Consider the following 22,153-nt stretch of genomic DNA (forward strand, 5'->3'; position numbering starts at 1 on the left):
GAAAAGCTTTTTAATCCTAGACAAGTGCAGCCATAGTAACGGTAGACTGGAGCTTTTTGGAGGCAGAAAGGTGAAGGGGGAATTTCACAGGATTTATTCTTCTCTTACTGAGACTGTTTCTTTCTGGAGATCTCCTGCTCCACGAGGAGCATTTGAAAAAGAAATGAGAGGTGGGGGATAGGATAAAGGAGGTATATATTAAGCTTTTCTTTCCTCTCACCACTTAATTTCCTTGCAGGCGCGCCTTGCGCCGTTGTAATGAATGTAATTGCCGCCTTTGATGAGAATGCTATTATCTGGATCACACTTTACATGGGCAAACAAGACAGCCCCTCCCTGCACCTCCACCTCCCATTTAACTCAGCAATGAGACCCCCCAATTATGCAGGGAACAAGTAGCTTTTCATAAAGCCAGCGTGTCGCTCTTGATTGGTGAGGCTTGGAGCCGGCTACATGTGGACAAAGGATAGATTAGACGTGATATAGGCACACCAAAAAGCCCATTTCCTTGATTAATTTCCTGCATGTCTCACAGAAAGGGCCCACTCTCGCCCCAGTATCTCTCCTTTAAGGACAAACTTCAATCTTTTGATAGATTTGGCAACTCAATGGACGGACAGACAATTTATTGACATAAGTTTGACCGCAGCTGCCTTGGCTTCAGGAGGCAGTCAGAGTAACAAGAGAAATGTTTCACTTCACAGTGGGAGGATGATCTTATTTGTCTCATAAAATACACAAAATATTTGTGGTGCTTGCAGAATTTTTGTACCCTCACCGAGAATTAACTCACTTTTCATGCTGATCTTTTAGGGCAATCATGTCATCACCCCCCAGCTCCCAACACTGGGATGTTTGCTCATTCTGTGTCATTCACACAGCATGCTAAACAGCCATTTGATGATCATGGCAAACAGACATGATGGAACTTTATGAGGTGTCTTGCCATAAAAATGCTGTCATCTTAGAAAGTCTTCTTCTGACTGCCTTATTACCGTATTAAAGCACCACTCTACAAATTCACACATACCTCAGCCTGACTCTGACAACCCGCTGTTATTCTGTTCAATATTCCACCAGGCTGAAATATCAAAAACAATCAAATAGTCTGTCACATGTGACAAATTATACTATTACTTCTCAAAGATTGTCATCCTTGAAATGTATTCATAGCCATTTCTTCTTTATCGGTGAGTAATGATTCCTCTAAGCAAGCAGCTCCCCACTGATAAATTGGTAATCAATTCATTTGACTATGATGGTGTGAGAATGTCTCCAAGCAGTATTGGTCACTCTTATTCACTTGCATATATATTCACCACTAGCTTGTGGTGCCGTTGTGCCTGATGGATCCCTTCTGCCTGACCACCTGCCTCTTAAAGGTTTATACCATCAGAAACAGGTTACCATCCAGACCCAGTTACGACCAAGAAAGAATTGGGCAATATTTTTGATTGAAGTGGCATTTTAGTCGTATTTATTTGATGGTCCTGCTACCAAAACCATGGGCCACAAATAAAGAAGATGGTATAATAGCTTCTGACTGGCCAGCTAGCGCCGGACTTGAAATGAAGTGTCCAGTTGTGAGTTATCGTGGCCAAACGTCATTTGTACAGCCTGAAAAGTGGGGACATTTTTCTGGCTTGTCAGTGTCTGGTTATAAGTCACTGCCCTGAATGATGCCTCTAAATGTGCAGTTGGCCTAATAGGAGTATTTCACTTGCAACGCAAGATGGGTGGTGATGGATTAGCCTGTACAGAAGAAAATATAATATGTCCACATGCACAACTTTCAACGCCGCTCAGTGACAATTAGCATCAATTCAGTTTGGGCTCATCTTAGCCGTCATCCTATTTAGCCTACAAATGATGACTATTTTTATATTATTCTGTTGATTTGTTTTTTGATAATTTGGTTGCTCAATTGTGTAATTGCGTAATTATTTTAATATGTTCTAACAACGAAATATATTTGGCAACTTGGCCAGCATCCAAAAAAAGGTTCAAATTATGAGACTTCATTATTGGAAGATCAGTACAGAACAGGCATCCTCAATTAAGTTTGACAGAACAAATGTGCAGTGATTTTTGTCAGACTTTCTAAATAAATCTAAAGCGAGCATGCTGATTTATTATGACTTATGGTCTGTTGGGAAATACTTGTTAGATTAGTTTAAATTATTCAAGAAAATTACCTGACTAGGTTTAGAAAAAAAAAAAGTTTCAGATTCAATTACTTCACCAATGTTACCTATGTCACATTTTAAAATATAAGCTATAGAACAGAAGATATCTTATATCTTGTTTGAAATGGTTTGAATTGTCTTGTTGTTTGATAGCTGTGTTCAAATATACACTCACCATAATGCATAGAATTCTAGTTCAGTGAAGAACAAGCTTTTAGATTAACGAGGCTGTTCACTGTTCACTGTGATCAAATGCAACCTGGCCAGGAATGATTTACTTCCCTGCTGTCATATTAATAATGTATAAACATTGTGAATCAAACTTTTCTCTGTATTTTTTAAATAACTCACAGTATTTTAACGCTAAATTAGCTGTTGGGTTTTGATCAAAGCAGTTGAGTCTCAGCGAAAATAAGTTAAGATAGACGTTTATTAGTCCCACAGTGGGGAAATTTGCAGGATTGCGGCAGCAAAGGAGAGGGGGAGGGGGGTTCATATATGCATACATATTAACATATGTAACATGATATACATATTAACATATGAAATACATATTAACAATTTACAATTTGCAATCACTAATTCACATTTTACAACTACAACTAAAAACTAGAAGCTACAAACTACACTGGTTCTACAAACTACACTGGTCTAAAGATGTGTCTAAACTGGACAGTCAAGTTAATGTAGAGGAAATTTTTGATTAGGCTTCTGCCCTATGAAGGTATTGATCAAACCTAATGTGGTCTGTAATGATTTCCTATTCTCAGTTTTAATTTAAATATTGCCTCAACATCAACAGAACTTGTCACAATTTTTCTTGAGGCATTTACAGCATTAAAAAGAAGACAGTATGTAATTTAACAATTAGTGGTCTGGATACCACTGAAAGAATGTTGAGATGATCGAACAGCAGACAAATAGTGTTTTGGAAGTTGAGATTACCCTCTGTAATACTGCCACATTTTAAAAACATGAACAATTTCTGTGCAGTTACACAATCAGAACAGAAGAATAAATTAAGGTCTTACTTTCAAGAAGGAGACTTAGCAAATGGTTGAGAAATTATCATTTGAAATTGTGTGTTAGTTGTCACCTTCACTCTGATGACATAATGTTTATGAGCGTAATATTGTTTTTGTTTCAATTTACAAATGTCAGAAAACTAAAAAAATAAAATAAAATCTAGTAACATTTAAAAAAATCTCAGATCAGCAGTCAACAGTTAAATGTGTCTTTTTCTTATCCTCTGAAAATGATGTTTAATGAATAGAGTTTGACAGAAACTTCTATAATACATGGTGTTTCAGAGAAACTTCTATAATCTAATAGCAATAGAAATTTTTATCCCTAAATATTTGTGATGACTATCCAAAAATGTATATGAGGGGATTTGTTAAGTACATTTAGCTGAAAAAAAAAAACAACAAGAAAAAAATGATGTTGTGATTAAGTTTGGTAAGTTACATACAATACAGTGTAAAATTATTTTGGTGTTAAAGTGGAACTACTTGACAAAATAATTCACTGGAAAATCCCAGAATAAAACCAATATGGACATTAATTGGAGTTTTGTAAAAAATCACCTTTAAACAGTTTTTTTTTTAATTTTGAGGTTTTATTTTAAGGACCTTAAAAGGTCTGATACTTATTTTTATAGAATTTGAGACATAATGGGATTTCTTTTTCCAAAGTAAAAGCATTGTCAATTATCTTTGGAACTATTGATTAAACCACCCTTCCCATGCTCCCCTGCTGCCCCCCTGTCCTTTTCCAGTGACTGACAATTTGCCAGAGGCCAAAACAGCAGATTCAGTTGACTTTCTATTTTACTAGTGGATTATTTTTTTGTTGAAAACAGGGGTGGTGGATCTGGAGATGTTTCTTTTTCTTTTCAGCTATTTGGTGTTAGTGATGTGGACCGTTGATATTTTGCTGTAGGTTCCTCAAATTTTGGGCATTTTATTTATTTCTTGTTTGCATTAGACTTCAGACCAAAGTGTTCATACGGTAGTGTTGTGATGTTTCATTTTACCGTTGAATATACATGATGTTCACATCAACAGATGCTCATTAAGCAAGTGAGGCTCCTTAAATTTGGAACATTTGGTGGTGCTAAAGGCTAAATCTCCAGGTACTGCAAAATAATCACAACCAGATGATTCCGTTCACAGTTGGCAGTCAAAGATCAAATGGTGGAAATATGATATTTCTGTTTCAGCAAGCTGTTTTCATACAGATGAATAGAAACTACATCAATGATTATGCAAAAGATTTATAGTTATTTCAAGATATGTCAATAAGGTTATTAATAATTGTGACAGGCCTGGTTTACACCTGAACAGAAACAGAAATAAGAGCAATGAGGTGTCCTCTAGTTCTGTCCCATGTAGACTGCAATAAATGGTAAATTTAGCTTAGGTCCCATTCAGATTACAGGCATATCAGATTTCCTTCCATATCTGATTTTTAGGGATGACTGTTCACACTGTTTTTAGCTAGTGTACAAATGCGTCCTTGCTCTGTTCAGACTGGGCCACATTATCAGCCGATCTGACAGGTTGCCGTAGCAACAACTTTGGGGCGGAGTCGTCATTCAGTGCGCATCATGTGTGAGGTCATATAATTGCAACAACGACAATGACGACGAACATAAAGTTTTGTTACCTTAGCGTATTGGCGATATCACCGTCTGGTAGAGGTGGAGAATATCTCACACACACCAGACATCATCAATTTCTTCTTCCATTTTTTACCGCTCCGTAATGCGCGACGCTCTTCCTTCTGGTGCCTTGCCCTCGTGTCGCAAATATGACATCACGGTCCGCCGTATCCGATCGGAGTGTTGGGAGCTGTTCAGACTTCAGACACATCTGTCCATAGCCGACATGAAACTACATCCTGAATGTAGTTTGAGTCCCACAAAAATCCTTTCATGTGTTATGGGACTGCTCAGACTAGTCTGAACAAGGCCTTATTCTTTTGTTATAAAAGAACATTTTTCTTGATAAAGATAAATGATCTGCCATTATGGCTGTATCATTTTTCCTAATTATTACATTATAATTTGAGCATCAACCTATAAATCAATCAAACAAATCAATCTTTGGTCCCAGACATATGCTCGTACCCACATTTGTACTTTAACAAGAGTTTCAGGCTTCAGAGTTTGAGCCCCAGGAACGACTTCCTCTCCCTGCAAGTGGCTCCATCTCTGCCACTCCTGCAGGCATCGTTAGCCAGATGATGATGGGAGCTGCTTAGGCCATAATGGGAGGGTTGACTGACCTCTGACCCCAGATCGATCTGCAGCCTGTTTCCAGCTGGGCCTCCCCAAACCCAGTCAGCTGAAGAGGTGTTTAAAAGCTAACGCCCCAGTTCCCATCCACTTCGCTACACAGTCATTAATTACATCATTTACTTGTGACAGTGACAAACATACCGGGCCACGCCACAGTTTATGAGGGTCACTGTATGAAGCCCAGGCCAAACCCAGTTCAAAGCAGCTGTGTGTATGTGTGTGCAATGGGGAGTGAAGGACCCCATCTCATACTGTATAGGATTATAAGTATAGATGCACAAGTGTGACTGCTTTGTCCCGGCCTGTCAAGCTCCTTAGTGGGGAAGTTTATTTTGATTTATCTGATATGTTGAAAGACAAAGATTGCCAATTTTCCTGATGAAACAAGAATACGAGTATGGATTTTTGAAACAGTGATTTAAAAAAAACCCTCAGCAGAGTTTATCATAAATATTGGAAATCCCGAAAGTGTTGGCATTTCATACGTTTTGGGATGAAATACAAAATATCATATTTAACCTTGTTTTTATCCTACTTGTGAAGCCACATGTTTTGATTCAATAACTCTTCAACTTTTCTCACTGCTCTTGCATCGCCTCTTCCTGCTGCAACCGCCCCTATTTCTGTTGCCACCATCCCCCTTTTTTGCCTTGCCTTCATCCCTCTGTTGTTTCTCCTCTTTCAGCACCCCCCTTACTTTTCTCTTTACTATAGCCTCCCACACAATAAAAGATCATTGGTTTCCTCTTGCCATACCATTCCCATTACACGCTGATATTTCAATCTCGACTCGATCGAGCAGGCTGACCTGCAGACATAAAGAATTGGGTTTAAGGCTTTCAAAATGGAACTAAAGCTGCTGCAGGTCACACTGGGGGAAAATAAGCAGCAAATGTGAGTAAGTAAGAAATAGTTTTTCATTAATAATCTAAAGACAGCAGGCTTTCTAATGGTGCCAGGGGGCTGTAAAAGAATATGTTGCCAATTTCCCCCCTATTAAAGTGAAATAGAAAGCCAAATACTCAATGGCACTGACGGAAAAGTTGCATACCTGGGCTCATTGAGTGGAGATTGAGGACATGGTTGGGTGTTGGAGGCATACCTCTAACACCCAACCCAAGGTGGTGGAGTGATTGCTAGTCTTATAGTCAGGGCCTTTCCACTGTGTGAAAAAGAATGCCTCCCCTCCATATTGAATCAACTGGTCAATAACTGCACACCTTTCCTTTATGTAAACCAGCAGGCAGAGCTCATCTGTCTCTGTGCACATTTGTTTTGCACTTATGTTTTTACAAATAATCAATGCTGCATTTATACTAATACAAGGACCTGTATCAGTAAACAAAGAGGAAAAAGGTGAGAATAATACACAGAAGCAAGAGGCATTAAGGGTAATGCCATTGATAGAGAAGATAGATACACCCCCCATACCCCTATACCCCCCCCCACACACACACACACCCACACCCACAAATAAATCAAAGAAAATGGAACAAAAAGTAAAAACCATAGACTCATCTTAGTTGTGATACAATTCTCTATTGGCAATCTATGGAGTTATTTATATTTGGCATTACTGAAATATAAATATACAGGTAGTCCTCGACATAAAACACAGTTGGTTCCAAAAGGTTGTTCGTAAGTTGATTTGTTTGTAAGTCTTTATTTCTTAAATTTCAATCTACCTGTATAATCGCCAGTTGAGGTCATCTAAATGGCATTGCCACTCTAAATATGAAACTACTAAGACTTACCATAAGCAACAAAAGGACATAAAAACAATACATAATACAATAAAATACAGGTACAGGACGTTTCGAGTTAAGTCGTTCTTGATAATACGTTTTTTTTTAAAAACACGGAAAAATAGTAATGAAGTTTACATCATTTCAGTCGATTTAATATCTGTCCGCCACAAATGTAGGACTCTAAAAATAACTAGAAAACCTCAAAAGGCACATAATATCATGTTACTGTACAATGAACAAGAATAAACACATAGTCATATTAAAATATGTATGTATTGTATCAATATCTACCGTTAAGCATCACTCGTAATTCAAAGAGATCTTCAGAAAGATCACACACTAGCATTATCTTCACTAGTCTTTTCTTTATCATCCATGATTAACAGTAAAGGATGCAAGGTAAGAAGCACAACACTCCTAAATGCTGATACAGACAAGTACATAGAAGAACAAGAGGGGGATTGACTTTTGGAGATGTGCAAAAGCATCAGTGCTGCTCAGTGGGGGTTGTGGCAGAAAGGTGAACTGCAGGACAATAGTCTGATAAAGCAGCATGTGTTTGTTTGCATTTTCGAATGTATGTTGAAGACTACCTTTAACCTGTTACCAGTCAAAATCATGGTTTGAAATTACAATATAATTTGTAATTTATACCATTCTTGTCAATCATTCAATGGTTTGTCATATTTTTATCTAAAAGATTAAATTGTAAAACAATTATGCAGGTGTGACATGAAATGGCAATAATCAAGAATACAATTTGAACAACCCTAAAAATGAAAGAAGTGCAGCACTAAATGTGTTGACTGTGATTATAAAGCTAAGTTAATGTGAATTTAAAAATGCAAATTACAAATGCTATGCTGTCTAGTGTTAATCCAGATCTCTCTGTCTGTCTTTCTGTGTGTGTTTGTATATTTGTGTGTATATTTGTGTGTGCGTGTGTGTGTGCGTGCGTGCGTGTGTGTGTGTGTGTGTGTGTGTGTGTGTGTGTGTGTATGGGAGAGAGAAAAAGCCTTATTTGAAGTCCCCTTGAGTCAGAATCTGTTATTTATTGCTATTAAATGGTTAATTTTCGTGGGTGCCCTGAGGATGTTGAGGTGCATTAAAATGTGAGGAAGATAGGGTTGTCAGAGGTCGCTGTGAATTCTTGATGTATTAGGAGAACGGTTCCAAAAGACCAATTAGCAGGTGGTCCCTGTCCTTCATGTTTTCCAATTTTATTTAATGAAAAGGAAAATTATAAATGATCATTTATTGATATTTTATCTGAGTTACATCAAAAATATCCATTTTTAAATATATATTGATATTTTTCCTTCACCTACATATACATATACCCAAAACTACGTAAATACTATAAACCAAATTTATGTAACTGCTAAAAAACTTTGGTGTTCAGTAACAGTAAATCTTTTTCTATTACTGTCATTGAACAAATAAAATCCGCCCAAAGACTCCGCCCAAAAGTTCGGCCTCTCCTCCTGCCACACCCCAGCACAGCAGAGCAGCAACACTGAACCTTGACAACACCATAGTTTTTTGTAATTGCTTAAGACTAATAAATCCATGGTTTCAGAACAGAAACCGAAAAATTAAAGCTTTGAAAACTGTGGTGAGACCAGCGATGTTGTTTGGTCTAGAGACAGTGTCACTGAGGACAAGACAGGAGACAGTGATGAAGATGCTGAGGTTCTCTTTGGGAGTGACCAGGAAGGATAGGATCAGGTATGAGTACATCAGAGGGACAGCACATGTTAGAGGTTTTGGGGATAAAGTCAGAGAGGCCAGACTGAGATGGTTTGGACATGTCCAGAGAAGAGATAGTGAATCTATTGGTAGAAGGATGCTGAGTTTTGAAGTGCCAGGCAGGAGGCCTAGAGGAAGACCAAGGGGGAGGTTTATGAATGTAGTGAAAGAGGACATGAAGGTAGTTGGTGTGGGAGAAGAGGATGCAGAAGACAGGGTTAGATGGAGGCAATTGAGTCGCTGTGGCGACCCCTAAAGGGAAAAGCCGAAAGTATAAGAAAAAGAAGAAGAATATTATTGAAGGGATAGATATAGCTAATCCTTTTCTACATACTGCAACTGTTGTGACTCCTCTGCCACAATAGAGATGTAACATCTATGTAATAAATATATATTTAGATACCATATATGCAGTTATGTAGACAATATATACAATATAAGAATAATGCTTAACTATGTCTGTGTGAGTGCTTGCCTGTGTTGTCTCAAGTCTTATCCCGTTGAGCTGTCCTGACAGGTGCTGGAAGAGGCAGAGGAGTAATACCAATCAGCTGACAGTAATAGCACTCTTTACCACCCCATGACACAAGAGAGGGGGGGGGGGGGAGGAAACAAACACCCATTACTTCCTGTCACAATGAGCAGGCAGTCGTGTTTGGGTTCCCTTAGTGATCATGTATGTGCTCTTTACTTTACTCACAGACCAAATGATAGCATTAGCAGTGTTCCATTCGTAGCATTCTTATCAGGTTTAAAATCTCCTTCCTGCTGTATGTTTTGGTTTTTCCTCAGCTGTGCTCTTTGGTTTGGGAGCGTTCTGCTTGTATGTGTTTGGATACCCAGTATTTTTTTTTGCAAAACTGATTGAAAAGCAGAATCAGCAAATAAAGTGCTATTTGTAGTAATTGGTCAGTAATGGGCTCTAATTCATTTAACAGTCTATTGTAATCTATATCTAGTCTAGTGACCTTTCTATTGACATGTCAAGCCTATTGATCTATCAGGTTTTCTCTTTACAAACCCATGAGCTGAATCTAGATTGTTTCCTTGAAGTGTCTGAAACTGAATTAAATTGAACCTAGCTGCAGTCACATACTTAATTCTTACCAGATGTAGTTCCTCCTTACTGTGGAGTTCTGTCACATCGCATTGCTGAGAGACACACCCATCAGTCACATGCATATGTTACAGGCCGTTGGCTGTTTAAGTAGGAAATAAAGCCGCTGCATGTCAATTTGGCATCAATGAATCAATTGTGACACATTGGAGATTTAAAAATCTTTCTGTGTACCATTTTACTGTGTAAATGTCTGATGCTACAACAACCCCAACACCTGCGGCTTACATACAAATGTGGCCTATATACTGTATGTACAAAACATTTTTTCCTTTAAAAATTTAGTTGGTGTGGCTTATATTCAGTTGCGCTCAATAGTCCAGAATATACGTTATATGACAACAAAACAATATCAAAACATTCTGAAAGATGGAGCTCGTTGAAGCATTCAAACACAAACAAAATTAACAAAAGTTAATGTAAATGAACACCCAATATTTTGTTTAATTGCTGACAATCGAGAAAAGTTGGTTTTATATTCATTGATTATAAAATGTCGAATTGTGTTTTTGCATAATGTTTTTAAAAACACTAATGTATTTATTTGTTAAAAAGTCTTCCTTTAATATTTTTTCTCTCATGAGTTTATATGAATGAGTGATGTGAGAAATGACCTATGAAACAAACAAATTTCGTATTCAGAACCACGTTGTGGTTGAATGAGTTGCCTGTCTGCGTCACATTTAGATATTGTGAAGTGGCTCTGAATAGTTCCCTTCATTTCACAGTTCCAAATGACCCGCGATAATCAGGTCATTAAAATGAGCCCATTCTCTACATCTGACACACTTCCACTCTTCCCTCATCTGAATAACAAAACAGCTCTTCAGTGCTTTCTCAAAAAGAAAGAACAAAAAAGAAGAGGGAAAACTGACTTTTCCTTTATTTTCAGGTTAACCTTATTGCTATATTCAGGAGTAAAGATGGTAAGTAAGCTAACAGGAGGAAAAGGTCCTGTCAAAAGTGCCGGTGCCTGTGTGAAAGTACCCGGTTTTCTTAATTCATCCCTTAGGACCGGATAAGTCCATCAATCTGTTAAATTGGAAAGCCATTAGGTGCCCTGGTTTATGTGTTTCAAGCTGTTAACTAGAGGTTGATTGATTGTTGTTCCTTTGATGGGATATGCTGATCTAATCTCACTGTGTGCACGTTTGCAATAAATTACACAATTCATTTCCCCCATTTAGAGGAGGGAAAATCACACCTCCAGGCATGCCTACGCTCTGCAGGCAAAAGAGCAGGGAACCTATTTTATGGTGCCATTTAGCCAGCAAGCTTTCAGCGATCCAAGCCTTCCTTCTGACCCCCTCCCTCACCCTCTATCCTATCCAAAAAATCGAAGCATAATCAAGGTGTATGTTTAGAAAATTTATTGTTATAATTTTCCCCCATAATCTCTTCCATTTTCCCGCAGCCATTCTGACATAGATCATCATCTAAAAAGAGAAAATGGATAGCAGTTTAAAATTTATCGGTCTTTGATTCTCAATTATACGTGTTTATGACTTCATCTGTCTTCAGTGACTTCAACCTTTTCCATTATGGTGGAATATTGTTTGTACGGAATCCATTAAATTCACAAGGCAGTGCTCTAATGGTGGGGCTGCAACGATTTGCAGAGGGAAAAGTTTTTGAAAGGTTGGCTTTAGGAAAAGCGCGTGTGTTATGACACAAGAAATTGCTTTATTGATGGTCTGCTCTACTGCCTGTGCATTTGCCCATTTGTTGCCTGGCCCATATCTATATCTCAGGCTGACATTGATGACAACTTTTCTGTTGCCTTCTCCAGATTATCGAGTTGTAATGACACACACCGGCAGGCTGATTCGAGGGCAGAGCTTCTGGAGGTACAGATGGTGGATATTGATGCTGGGCGCCCGGAGGCCTCAGATGAAGCTCCTCACGATTGAGAAAAAGGGCTACAACACTCCTGTGACTGCTTCCATCCAAAACTTTAAGAGGCCGCCATCACTACTAAAAAGAAATAAAGGAAGACTAGGGGTGATTCAGTTTAGATAACATGAGAGCAGGAAAGATGGAAAAAGAGAACATTTTGTATGCTCTCATATTTCTCATGAGGCACATGCTAAGTGACATACTGTATTGTCATTTATTTCTAAAGAGGAGTTATTGTACAATGAGGGAATATTACAACCATGTGTCACTAAAGAATCTGCCAGAGTGGGCATTCTTAAATACACGTTTCCTGTTTACACAGGAAGGACTAAAACTCCCTGTACTGAAGTGTTTCAACTTGGATGACATTGAGCTCCTTCGACTGGCTCCTACATGAGGCAGAGTAAAAGCTAATCAGGCTGTAATTCAAGATTCGCCTGGCCACTTACAATCAATACTTGCACAATCCCAATTAAAGCTTGCCGGGTCAGTGGATGGCCACCAATTCCCTTTCAAGTTAAAAGCAATACTTAAATCTAAACAATCTCAGTATGGCCTTCAGCGGTTTAATGACTCGTCCCAGCAGGAGAGTCCAGTCAAAAGTGCAAGAAGGACACAAGGTGGACGGGCTAGAGCGATAAATGCTGCCTGCACAGAAGCAGTCTGACACGAGATGCTGTTGTCCAATGGGATTCAGTGTAAACCTTTTCATTAATTAAACCGGCATACAGTGAAAGATTCAATTCAGATATCGTTATTTCATCAGACGACATCCACACTCATCACATTCAGTTTGTAACTGATCACATGGTGTAAAGTGAGTCATAACAAAGACAATGGACAAAATGTGATCCATGACATCATTCAAATAGTCTACAATCATTGTTGTTGTTATTTATTATTGATGTTTCACAAATTCTGACAGAAATTCATGGACCCATGGTATCAGAACCCATGACAGAAAGTAACTAAGTATATGCACTTACTTTAATTATGTACAGTTTCAAGTATTTCACTTACTATTATTATTATTATTATTATTATTATTATTATTATTATTATTATTATTATTATTATTATTTTCAATTTTCAATTTTTCAGTTTTTCTCACGTGACTGAGTATGTCTCCTCACAAAAAGTTACATTCACTCTCAACCAACTCCAAAAATAAAATGTTTTACTCACTGCATCTGCAGTAATTATATAATAATGTCAAACACAACAGTACAATACCCCAATGATCATGATTATACACTAGCTACTTTTACTTACTTTCAGTGTATTGTTTCCAATAATATTTGCTTGTAAATATAATTTTAGATCATTTCTATTCCAATTGCGTATTTTGCCAGGATTCACTTCTGAAAACTTTTGTCTGACTGCCGTAATTAACATTTTATATGAAAATTATTGGCAAGTTATAAAACATTATAAAATAAATGAACCTATTTGCCATGTTGTTACTATTAGGTCTTCCTCAATCAACAACAGCACTGAAAAACTACTTTCATATTAATACAGCAGACATCATGATACTGTAACATGAGTGGGTTTCATATTTGGTCATATTTTTCCTCCGTTTACCTATAATGGACCACATTCATGTTGCAGTATTGTGACATTTACTTAAGATTATTAAAATATTTCCTCTAACTCTACTCAGATTGCAAGACCAGAAACTCTCAGTTCCATCTTCAACATCTCATACCCACTTTTTTTTTTTCATTTTCCATCTGGTCTTCTTCCGCCAAGCTTTTGCTGTTACATCCATGTCTTTTATCACAATTCTGACCCACAGAAAGGAATTCTCACAAGATATCAAAACAAAAATCTATATTTAATATGGGAGCAATTACAAAGCGAAGTTGGCTGCACGAGGCTATTGTCACCAGAGCGCATGTTTTTCATCAAATGGGTCATTAGATGATGATGGATGTAAACCTATAAAGTATCTAAACTGGACCTTTTAACAAACCACGAGCAACACTATCATTTCTCTAATAGAACCTGCTGACCGTGTCATTCCCTCTTGCCATTTGTCATTTTTCCTTGTGAAATAATCAATATCTGGGTGCTTTGAAATAAATAATATAAAAGTCATAGTAACCTACCCGAGGAGCAACAAAAATAGACTTATGGAGCACTCAGAGGGCCTTTACACCCTTAAGGCATAATGTGTAGTGCATGTTGCTAAACAATGTGTATATGACATGTTCTATTCAAGTTCAAACCAAATAATCTTTTTTGTACAGTTAGTCTTTATGGTTGGAATCTGGTTGCTTCCGTCCTAACCCAGGTAAACTATGTTGCACGGACGGGCCTTGTAACAGTGACTAGCATTAGGCTTTTTACCATTTTCTAATTGACTATTCCCTAAAGTTGAATCTGATTTCCATCACGGTTGCTTCAAATTCAACCTTCAAGGACTACCATGACCTTGATTAATGCCAATCTACATCATATTTTACCTTCAAAGCCACAAAAGAGTAAATCCAAGACCACTTTTATCCAAGGGTTAAAATGATAGCACAGTGAGATGGGTAATGATGTCTGCACACTGAACAGCTCCCAAATGATAAATATATTTCATACGACATTTCTGTCACATCATCTGACATTGGATTTTCTGTGTGCTTTATTTTCTGCATCAATTTCTTTTGAAATACAGTAATTATGACTAGAAAATATGATCAATAATCTATAACAAGCCCTTATTCAATTTTAACAATGAGAAAATACATTTTGTTGGGGATAGGAACGCAACTGAAAACATAATATTGTTTAAGCAGGAGTCAGAGACGGTTTCTTTTTCACAGTGCACTAGAATTAATTCTTTTTCAAGTCATCATGCGGCATACCACTGTATTTATATTTTATTTGATTTATTTAAAGTTCAATTTAACTATAAAAGAAATTCAGGAGTCAAATATGGGATTGGCATGTTTCTTGTAAATATCCAGTTATAAAATGGATTAGCTACGATTTCTTCCAACAGATATAGTGTTTTTAGTGTTGGGGAGCATATAAACAATAGAAATAGGCGATAACAACATTAAACTCTTATCAAATTTCAAATTATCTATATAGAGTCACAAACCCTCTCCAAAGCGTGCTAAAGGTTTAGGATTCTGTTAGGGTTTCTCATCTAATACACATATTCCGTATCGTGTGTGGAAAGGCAGTGATTACAGGGACAGGATTTCTCCACTTGAGCAGCCCACTAAATGTATAACATGTTAATTCCACGTTGATGCGTGTGACACACAGCTGCAGCCATAGGTACCCAATGGAACCATTACCTTGTCACTGACTACATTATGACTGCTTCAGAAGGTTAATGAATATCTTCAGGGAGGAGATGATGGGGATTCATTACTCAGACTGCATGTTAACTACAAACACGCGTGTTTGGGAACTGATTAATATCAAATGCTGCATCCTACAGCAAACTATTTTAGTCCAACAGATTCACTTCCATTCCCGAAATTGAGGTGAGCCCCCACCATGTTACAGAAATGGACTAGAAGACTAACGTCGTGCCCAGATTTGCATTTCACCCCGGTGGCCCACAGAGGGCGCTGTCTCTCCGCTCTTCCATGCCAACCACCAACCAATGGTCTGCTTTTTAACAAGTCAATTAGTATCAATGAGTGAATATACATGGCACAGTTACAAAGGGTACAATCCAAGGGATGAATTAACGAAATCGATTTGGGGAAATAAATGACTGTGAAGACATTGTGGAAGTGGCATTGCAGAAAATCAATAAATTAGAAATATGAATCTATTCACCGTGATCTTGAGGCTTTGTCACATTTTTAGTCTCAGGGGGAAAAAAATACGGATTGGATAAAATAAAACCTGCTGAAATTTATTCAAGTTAGGGTCAATGTTGAATGGCATCTCGCAAGAAATTATGAGTTTATGATTATGATTAAAAAAATAAAAAAGTGCAGGTGATTTCGAGACTTTCAACAATTTGAGCTGGCATTAAGCCATTGTGTGGAGTTTGTGTGAGTGTAAGTGTATCATTTGCTGATGATGAAGGAATGCGTTCTGTTCCTTTACGAAAAGAATCAATGTCACAGCCATAAACACGAGTTAATATCTGTCATTCAAAGTTCAAAGATACTTCTACTAAGGTTAGCATCAAACCTTATTCACCATGCATCCGTTTTACAATGTTCTGTATTACTATAGGATAATTATTAAAGGATCTTCCATGCTGCAGCTGATCTTAATACTTCATATAACCTAAACCTTCTAACCTGAAAACACATATGTTGTTTATATTTAGATGGTTCGTAAAAGCAACTTTTTTGTATATATCTTTTTCAAGAACTATAGTTATATAAAAGCTGCAGTTTTTCCCCTCTGACATTTACTAATGTCTACTATCCTTAATACAGAGTCGTAAACAATGGAGACATGCCTGTCAAATGTAAGCAGTTTACAAGGAGTTGGTCTACATAATAAAGTATCTATCTATCTATCTACATGGTCTACTTGATAGCGATTATTTGATTGGCTCGTTCATCTCATACTCGCCGGATGGGAATCGGGTACTGAAAATTTGCTTTTTTTAAAAAAAAAAAATCTTTTTGAACCGACGCATTTAAAGCATCACATTTTGGCCTTGGATAATCAACGCAAGCTTTAAGTTAGGCCTGGGGGCATCATAGACAATTGCCTTTTTGAAACGCGCAGATCTGGAGATGAATTTCGAAGTCAAACACTTCCTGAAGTGTATATTCATTTAAAAAAAAAAAAAAAAAGTTGATCTTAAAAATCCACTACACCTGCAGGCAGCAGAGTGGCTCAAATATGTAGCTGTAAAAATGAAAATAGAAGGACTATAAATCTTACACTTCATCACAGGTTCATCGGTTTGATGCGTGACGTGGAGCTTATCCCCAAACCTTTCTTTTTTGTGCTCTAACAGCCTGGCGTTAATTCCCCAACTAATTTGGTCTGTATGAGACCAATAACAGACAAGCACACACCGCCTGCAGCCAGTGCTCACAGAGAGGGGAGGATACTCTCTCTCTCACACACACACACACACACACACACACACACACACACACACACACACACACACACACACACACACACACGCATGCACGCACGCACACTCTCTCTCTCTCTCTCTCTCTCTCTCTCTCTCTCTCTCTCTCTCTCTCTCTCTCTATCCTTGCCGTTTCTCCTCCTAATCCCATTTGCCATTGTACATGCCCAATCGTCTATACTTTCCGCATTTAACTTGGATGACATTTTTATTTCATCATTAGCCCAGCATCAGCAGCCAGACAGACTGACACGGTGAACGGTTTGCGTTTTGACGAAAGAGCCCGGAGATGAGACTCCATCGCCGTGTTGGTATTATTTTTGCTTCTTAAACACTTCATTATAGTATTTTACCGACCAAAACGGGCGTGCGTTTGGACGCGCTCCGCAAAATTGAATTTCAGCGTTAAACTGTCGCGAACAATACAGCAGGGTTCTTAGACAGTCCGGACATCGCCATTGTAAGGCTCTTGCTTTTTTTCGTCGCTCTGAAGTCTTAATTCCGTGGTCCCCTGTGATCAGACCACAGCAGCTATGCCAGAGACGACGCCAGAGACGTGCGCTGCGGCCAAGGACTCTCCTTTCTTCATCAAGAACCTCCTAAACTCTGATAGCAAACCGTCCAAGCCCAAACCCGTTCTGACTGCCACCAAGGTGTCCTTGGAGGGTGGATTTTCCCTTTCCCAGGTCGGGGACTTTAACTTTCCACGGTTTGACCTGCCCGCACAGAGATTCAATCTACCGGCTCACTACTTGGAGCGCACCTCAGCGTGGTGGTACCCTTACACCCTCAGTTCATCCGCTCACCTGCACAGAAACGATGGTAAGTGTGACAGGTTTAATATAATATAATATAATATAATATAATATAATATAATATAATATAATATAATATAATATAATATAATATAATATAATATAATAAAGAGAAGATGACACTGACTTCAAGCATTTTAAAATTATTTTTTTAAGTTTAACCCCTTGATTATATATATATATATATATATATATATATATATATATATATATATATATATGTGTGTGTGTGTGTGTGTGTGTATATATATATATATGTCTGTATATATATATATATATATATATATATATATATATATATATATATATATATATACAGACATATATATATATATATATATATATATATATATATATATATATATATATATATATGGTGTGTGTCTATATATATATAGACACACACACACTGTATAGAGAAAAAAATATTGCAGGACTGCATCCCTTGTGCCATTTCAGACACAGGCCCAAAAAATATTTATACAGTGACAACAACCCGACGTTGTTGCGCTTTCTCGTCTGAAAGTTACTCCATGAAAGTGGATTTAGTTCGTTTTGGTGTCAGGAAATAATTAGACACACTCTTCCTTCACCACAACAAAGCAGTAGGCTACATAGTGAAGACAGCCTCGTCCATGAAGGCCTATTTTGTAATGCCGCGGCGCAGGATAATAGATCAATAAAGTGACACACTGAGCACACAGTGAAGTAGACATCGTCAAATCATAGGAGGAGGGTGGGTAAGCGCAGCGTGCTTTTGATCTGACTGGCGCTGGCTCGGAACATCATTTCCCAGCGCTGACAGCGGTGTCTGTTTCTGTGGTTAATTCATCTCGGATTTAAAATACGTTGATATCATCCGGGAAAAAAACATTACAGGCTTGTGCAATAGGAAATAGAATGAAACTGAGCTGAACTAAACAAAATTATTGAAACAATACAGCAGGCCTTTAATGTGTATATTTTACCAGTTTTAATAAAATTGTAATATCAAATATAGATTTCACCATTTTAACACAGGTTTATTTGTAATGTTTCATTCACCTATATTTTTCTGCCACCATTTCTCACTTTTCCTGGGTGCCCATCAACAGGCATAAATAAAATCCCAAACGTCAACGGTGTGTTTGTGACTACGTCTCCTTGTGTCCCCATTTCAGCCCCCGAGAAACCAGGAGCCAGGGACTTCTCTCCAACCTCAGGCACAGACAGGGACTCGCCCGACCTGGTGCTCAAGTCCGAGCCAGAGGTCAAAGACGACGACGACGAAGATGAACCGACAAACAAAAGTGGCGACGAGATAATCCTGGAAGAGAGCGACACGGAAGAGGTCAAGAAAGATGAACTGGAGGAGTGGAAGAAGAGGGACGACGACAAGAAGCCGTGCCGCAAAAAGAAGACGCGCACAGTTTTTTCCCGGAGCCAGGTGTTCCAGCTGGAGTCCACCTTCGACATGAAACGCTACCTGAGCAGCTCGGAGCGCGCCGGCCTGGCCGCGTCCCTCCACCTGACGGAGACTCAGGTGAAAATCTGGTTCCAGAACAGGAGGAACAAGTGGAAAAGGCAGCTGGCTGCGGAGCTGGAAGCTGCAAACCTGAACCACGCCGCTGCGCAGAGGATAGTCCGGGTGCCCATCCTCTATCACGAGAACTCGGCGTCAGACAGCGGGGGCGCCGCTGCCAACGTGCCCGTGAGCCAGCCCCTGCTCACCTTTCCGCACCCGGGTGTCTATTACTCCCATCCGATCGTCACATCGGTGCCGCTACTCAGGCCGGTTTGAAAAGACCAGGGGTATATACGGCAGATGTTGTTTATTTTCCAAATCAAATTCCGAAAATAAAGACCTCGTATTTTTATACAATGACTGAATAAATAAACAAAAACAAATAAGACACACACTGTCAGAGGTGTCGTTTACACGTCATACGACAATTTATTATTATTATTATTATTATTATTATTATTATTATTATTATTATTATTATTATTATTATTATTATTATTATTATTATTGATAAAGTTAATTTTCAGCTCAGGAGTTTACCTATACTTACACTGCCTGATAAATGTCTTTTGCTGTTCCTTTGTTGTACAGTACTTTTGTCGACAGGCCAAATGTATGTGAATTTAAAAACAAACAAGCAAACAAATAAAAAAAAAACAGAAAAGTGTTTACAGAAAATTGGCAGCCTGAAGGCGCGGAGCTGGCCAGCCTATCGAGATCAGTGATTTTATTTACCTACATTTCCAGAAGTGATGACATGATGATGTGCAATACAATGACGGGCTGTGAATGAGTGAATTCAGTTTTCTTCTTGTTTTTTCGTCATCTCTTCACCGAATTTATTGCAGGCCAATTTCTTCCCTTTTTAAATTTTTTCGTTGACGGAGGACAATCAAAACTCATTCATCTATTTGTAAAATACTTAATGTTCAGTTTTGGTGATTATCACTCTTGTCCCTTCCCCGTGGACACGTTCATAAAGCACAAGTGTGAGTTCCGGTCTAAATCTGCTGAGTGTTTTTGAACAGGAACGACAAAATATCGTATACACTGGTGTAAAAAGTATGTAAATGTATATATTTAAAATGAAACACTGGGAGAGGAGCCACTTCTCCTTTGTACAATAAAACAACGTTTTGATATTGTATTGCTGAACCATGTTGTGAAATAAATGGAGATTATTCCTTACATTTTCTTTTTATATATATGTATACAGAATATATACATTTAACACTTAATAACAGAAAATATCGGATGAGGTTAAATTGAGCCGATTTATTTAACACTAACACATTTCTATTTTCTGCCCCCCAAATTTTTTTTTTTTTATTTTCTCAAACAAGAAAGGAAAAATAAAACAAAACAAAATAAATGGAAGACAACAGAAGTCGAGCCCTCAACACACACCCATACGCAGTTACGCACGTACACACTTGTTTGGGCAGGTGGGTTGAATTCATCTTAGTTCTATTAGTGCACTTTGACGTTATTTTGCATAGAAAGTGGGTCGGTCAATTACATATATAATTGGCACCATCTTGCCAAAATGATGACCAATGTATTCAGAAGAGGGCATTACTCCTGGGTTTGAGCTGCTGTCTGACATTTTTTACGCTCTCACGCCGCGCGTTTGCACGGAGCGTATAAGCGCTTGTGTGCGCACCCGTGTGTGCGTGTGCGTGCTATGAAGGATGTCATTAATGTCATATCTGTATCCTCACCCCAGTATTTGAGGGTTGCAGCAAGCCATTGGTTTATATTACTCTTTTTACTTCATTAATTTATTGTTATTTTTCACTTGGACCATATTTTTTCACAACTAAATGTGGCCAATTCCGTGACTACATTTTGAATAAACATTTCTTTTACATAGAAGTCATAATTCTAGGCCTTTATGAGGTAGGAAACGCATGTTTAAAGAAATTAAATAATACAAATGTAATACAAATATGTAGTTTCTCGCATGTTTCATTATAAATCTCTACAGCATTTCACATTTTCTCCACAGTTTAAACTTTTCTTATAATGCTTGAAATTAATAGATCAGCTTAAAAAATAGTCGCTAGAAAGGTCTATTATTCAAATTAGGAATGAACCATTGATCCTGTCTTTGGTAAAAACTTGCAGCCCTACAGGTGTCACTGCATATTTGATGTCATACTTTCATCACTACCTTGCATCCAGTTTATTGAAATAATAATGAAATAAATAAAAGTAAATAAATCACCAAGACAATATGATTTGCCTTTCATGGAAATCAACATGCTTTTACAGTTTTCTTGAACGTTGATGCACAACTTTAACAAGAGTAAAGAGCGAGTTCAATCCAATTATGACTCAAGATTTGTCTTTGCAGAAATTCAGCAGAGATGAAACAAAATGCTCTTAACTGGCGTGTTTTTGTTCTTGTTTTGTTTGTTTCAATTTTGAGGAGGAAACTTTTCAATATAGATTTTAATGATAGGATCCATGTTAGATATTACAACCAATCGGAACTTGAACTTGAAATTTTCCAATACAGTACTTCATTTATTAAAACATATACTTATAAAACAGAATGCCAATGAAAATTCAAGGTGATGGGGATATGAGGGACGATGTCGCGTTGAGCGCATGCGCAATAAACAAAGTAATAAATAAGAATACACATAGTAGAGAGTGGAGTAGAGAGTCTAATATATAAATAATAAATGCAGGTATAATTTTTTTAAAGGTTTCTTTACACTTCAGGACCTGAGAATGGATCTCCACCCTGGAATCCGACCATGT

At 37.9% G+C, this 22,153-nt stretch overlaps 1 protein-coding gene across 1 annotated transcript; it reads left to right on the forward strand.

Annotated features, from left to right (window-relative positions):
• The first annotated feature begins 17,313 nt into the window (after positions 1-17,313).
• hmx3a (H6 family homeobox 3a) lies at positions 17,314-19,734 on the forward strand. The gene is made up of 2 exons (XM_068327843.1): positions 17,314-17,887; positions 19,041-19,734. The coding sequence occupies exons 1-2, from the start codon at positions 17,599-17,601 to the stop codon at positions 19,658-19,660; spliced, it is 909 nt and encodes a 302-aa protein (XP_068183944.1). The 5' UTR covers positions 17,314-17,598; the 3' UTR covers positions 19,661-19,734.
• Positions 19,735-22,153: the final 2,419 nt, after the last annotated feature.

This window comes from Antennarius striatus, chromosome 11, assembly GCF_040054535.1.
Source record: "Antennarius striatus isolate MH-2024 chromosome 11, ASM4005453v1, whole genome shotgun sequence".
Classification (NCBI taxonomy): domain Eukaryota; kingdom Metazoa; phylum Chordata; class Actinopteri; order Lophiiformes; family Antennariidae; genus Antennarius; species Antennarius striatus.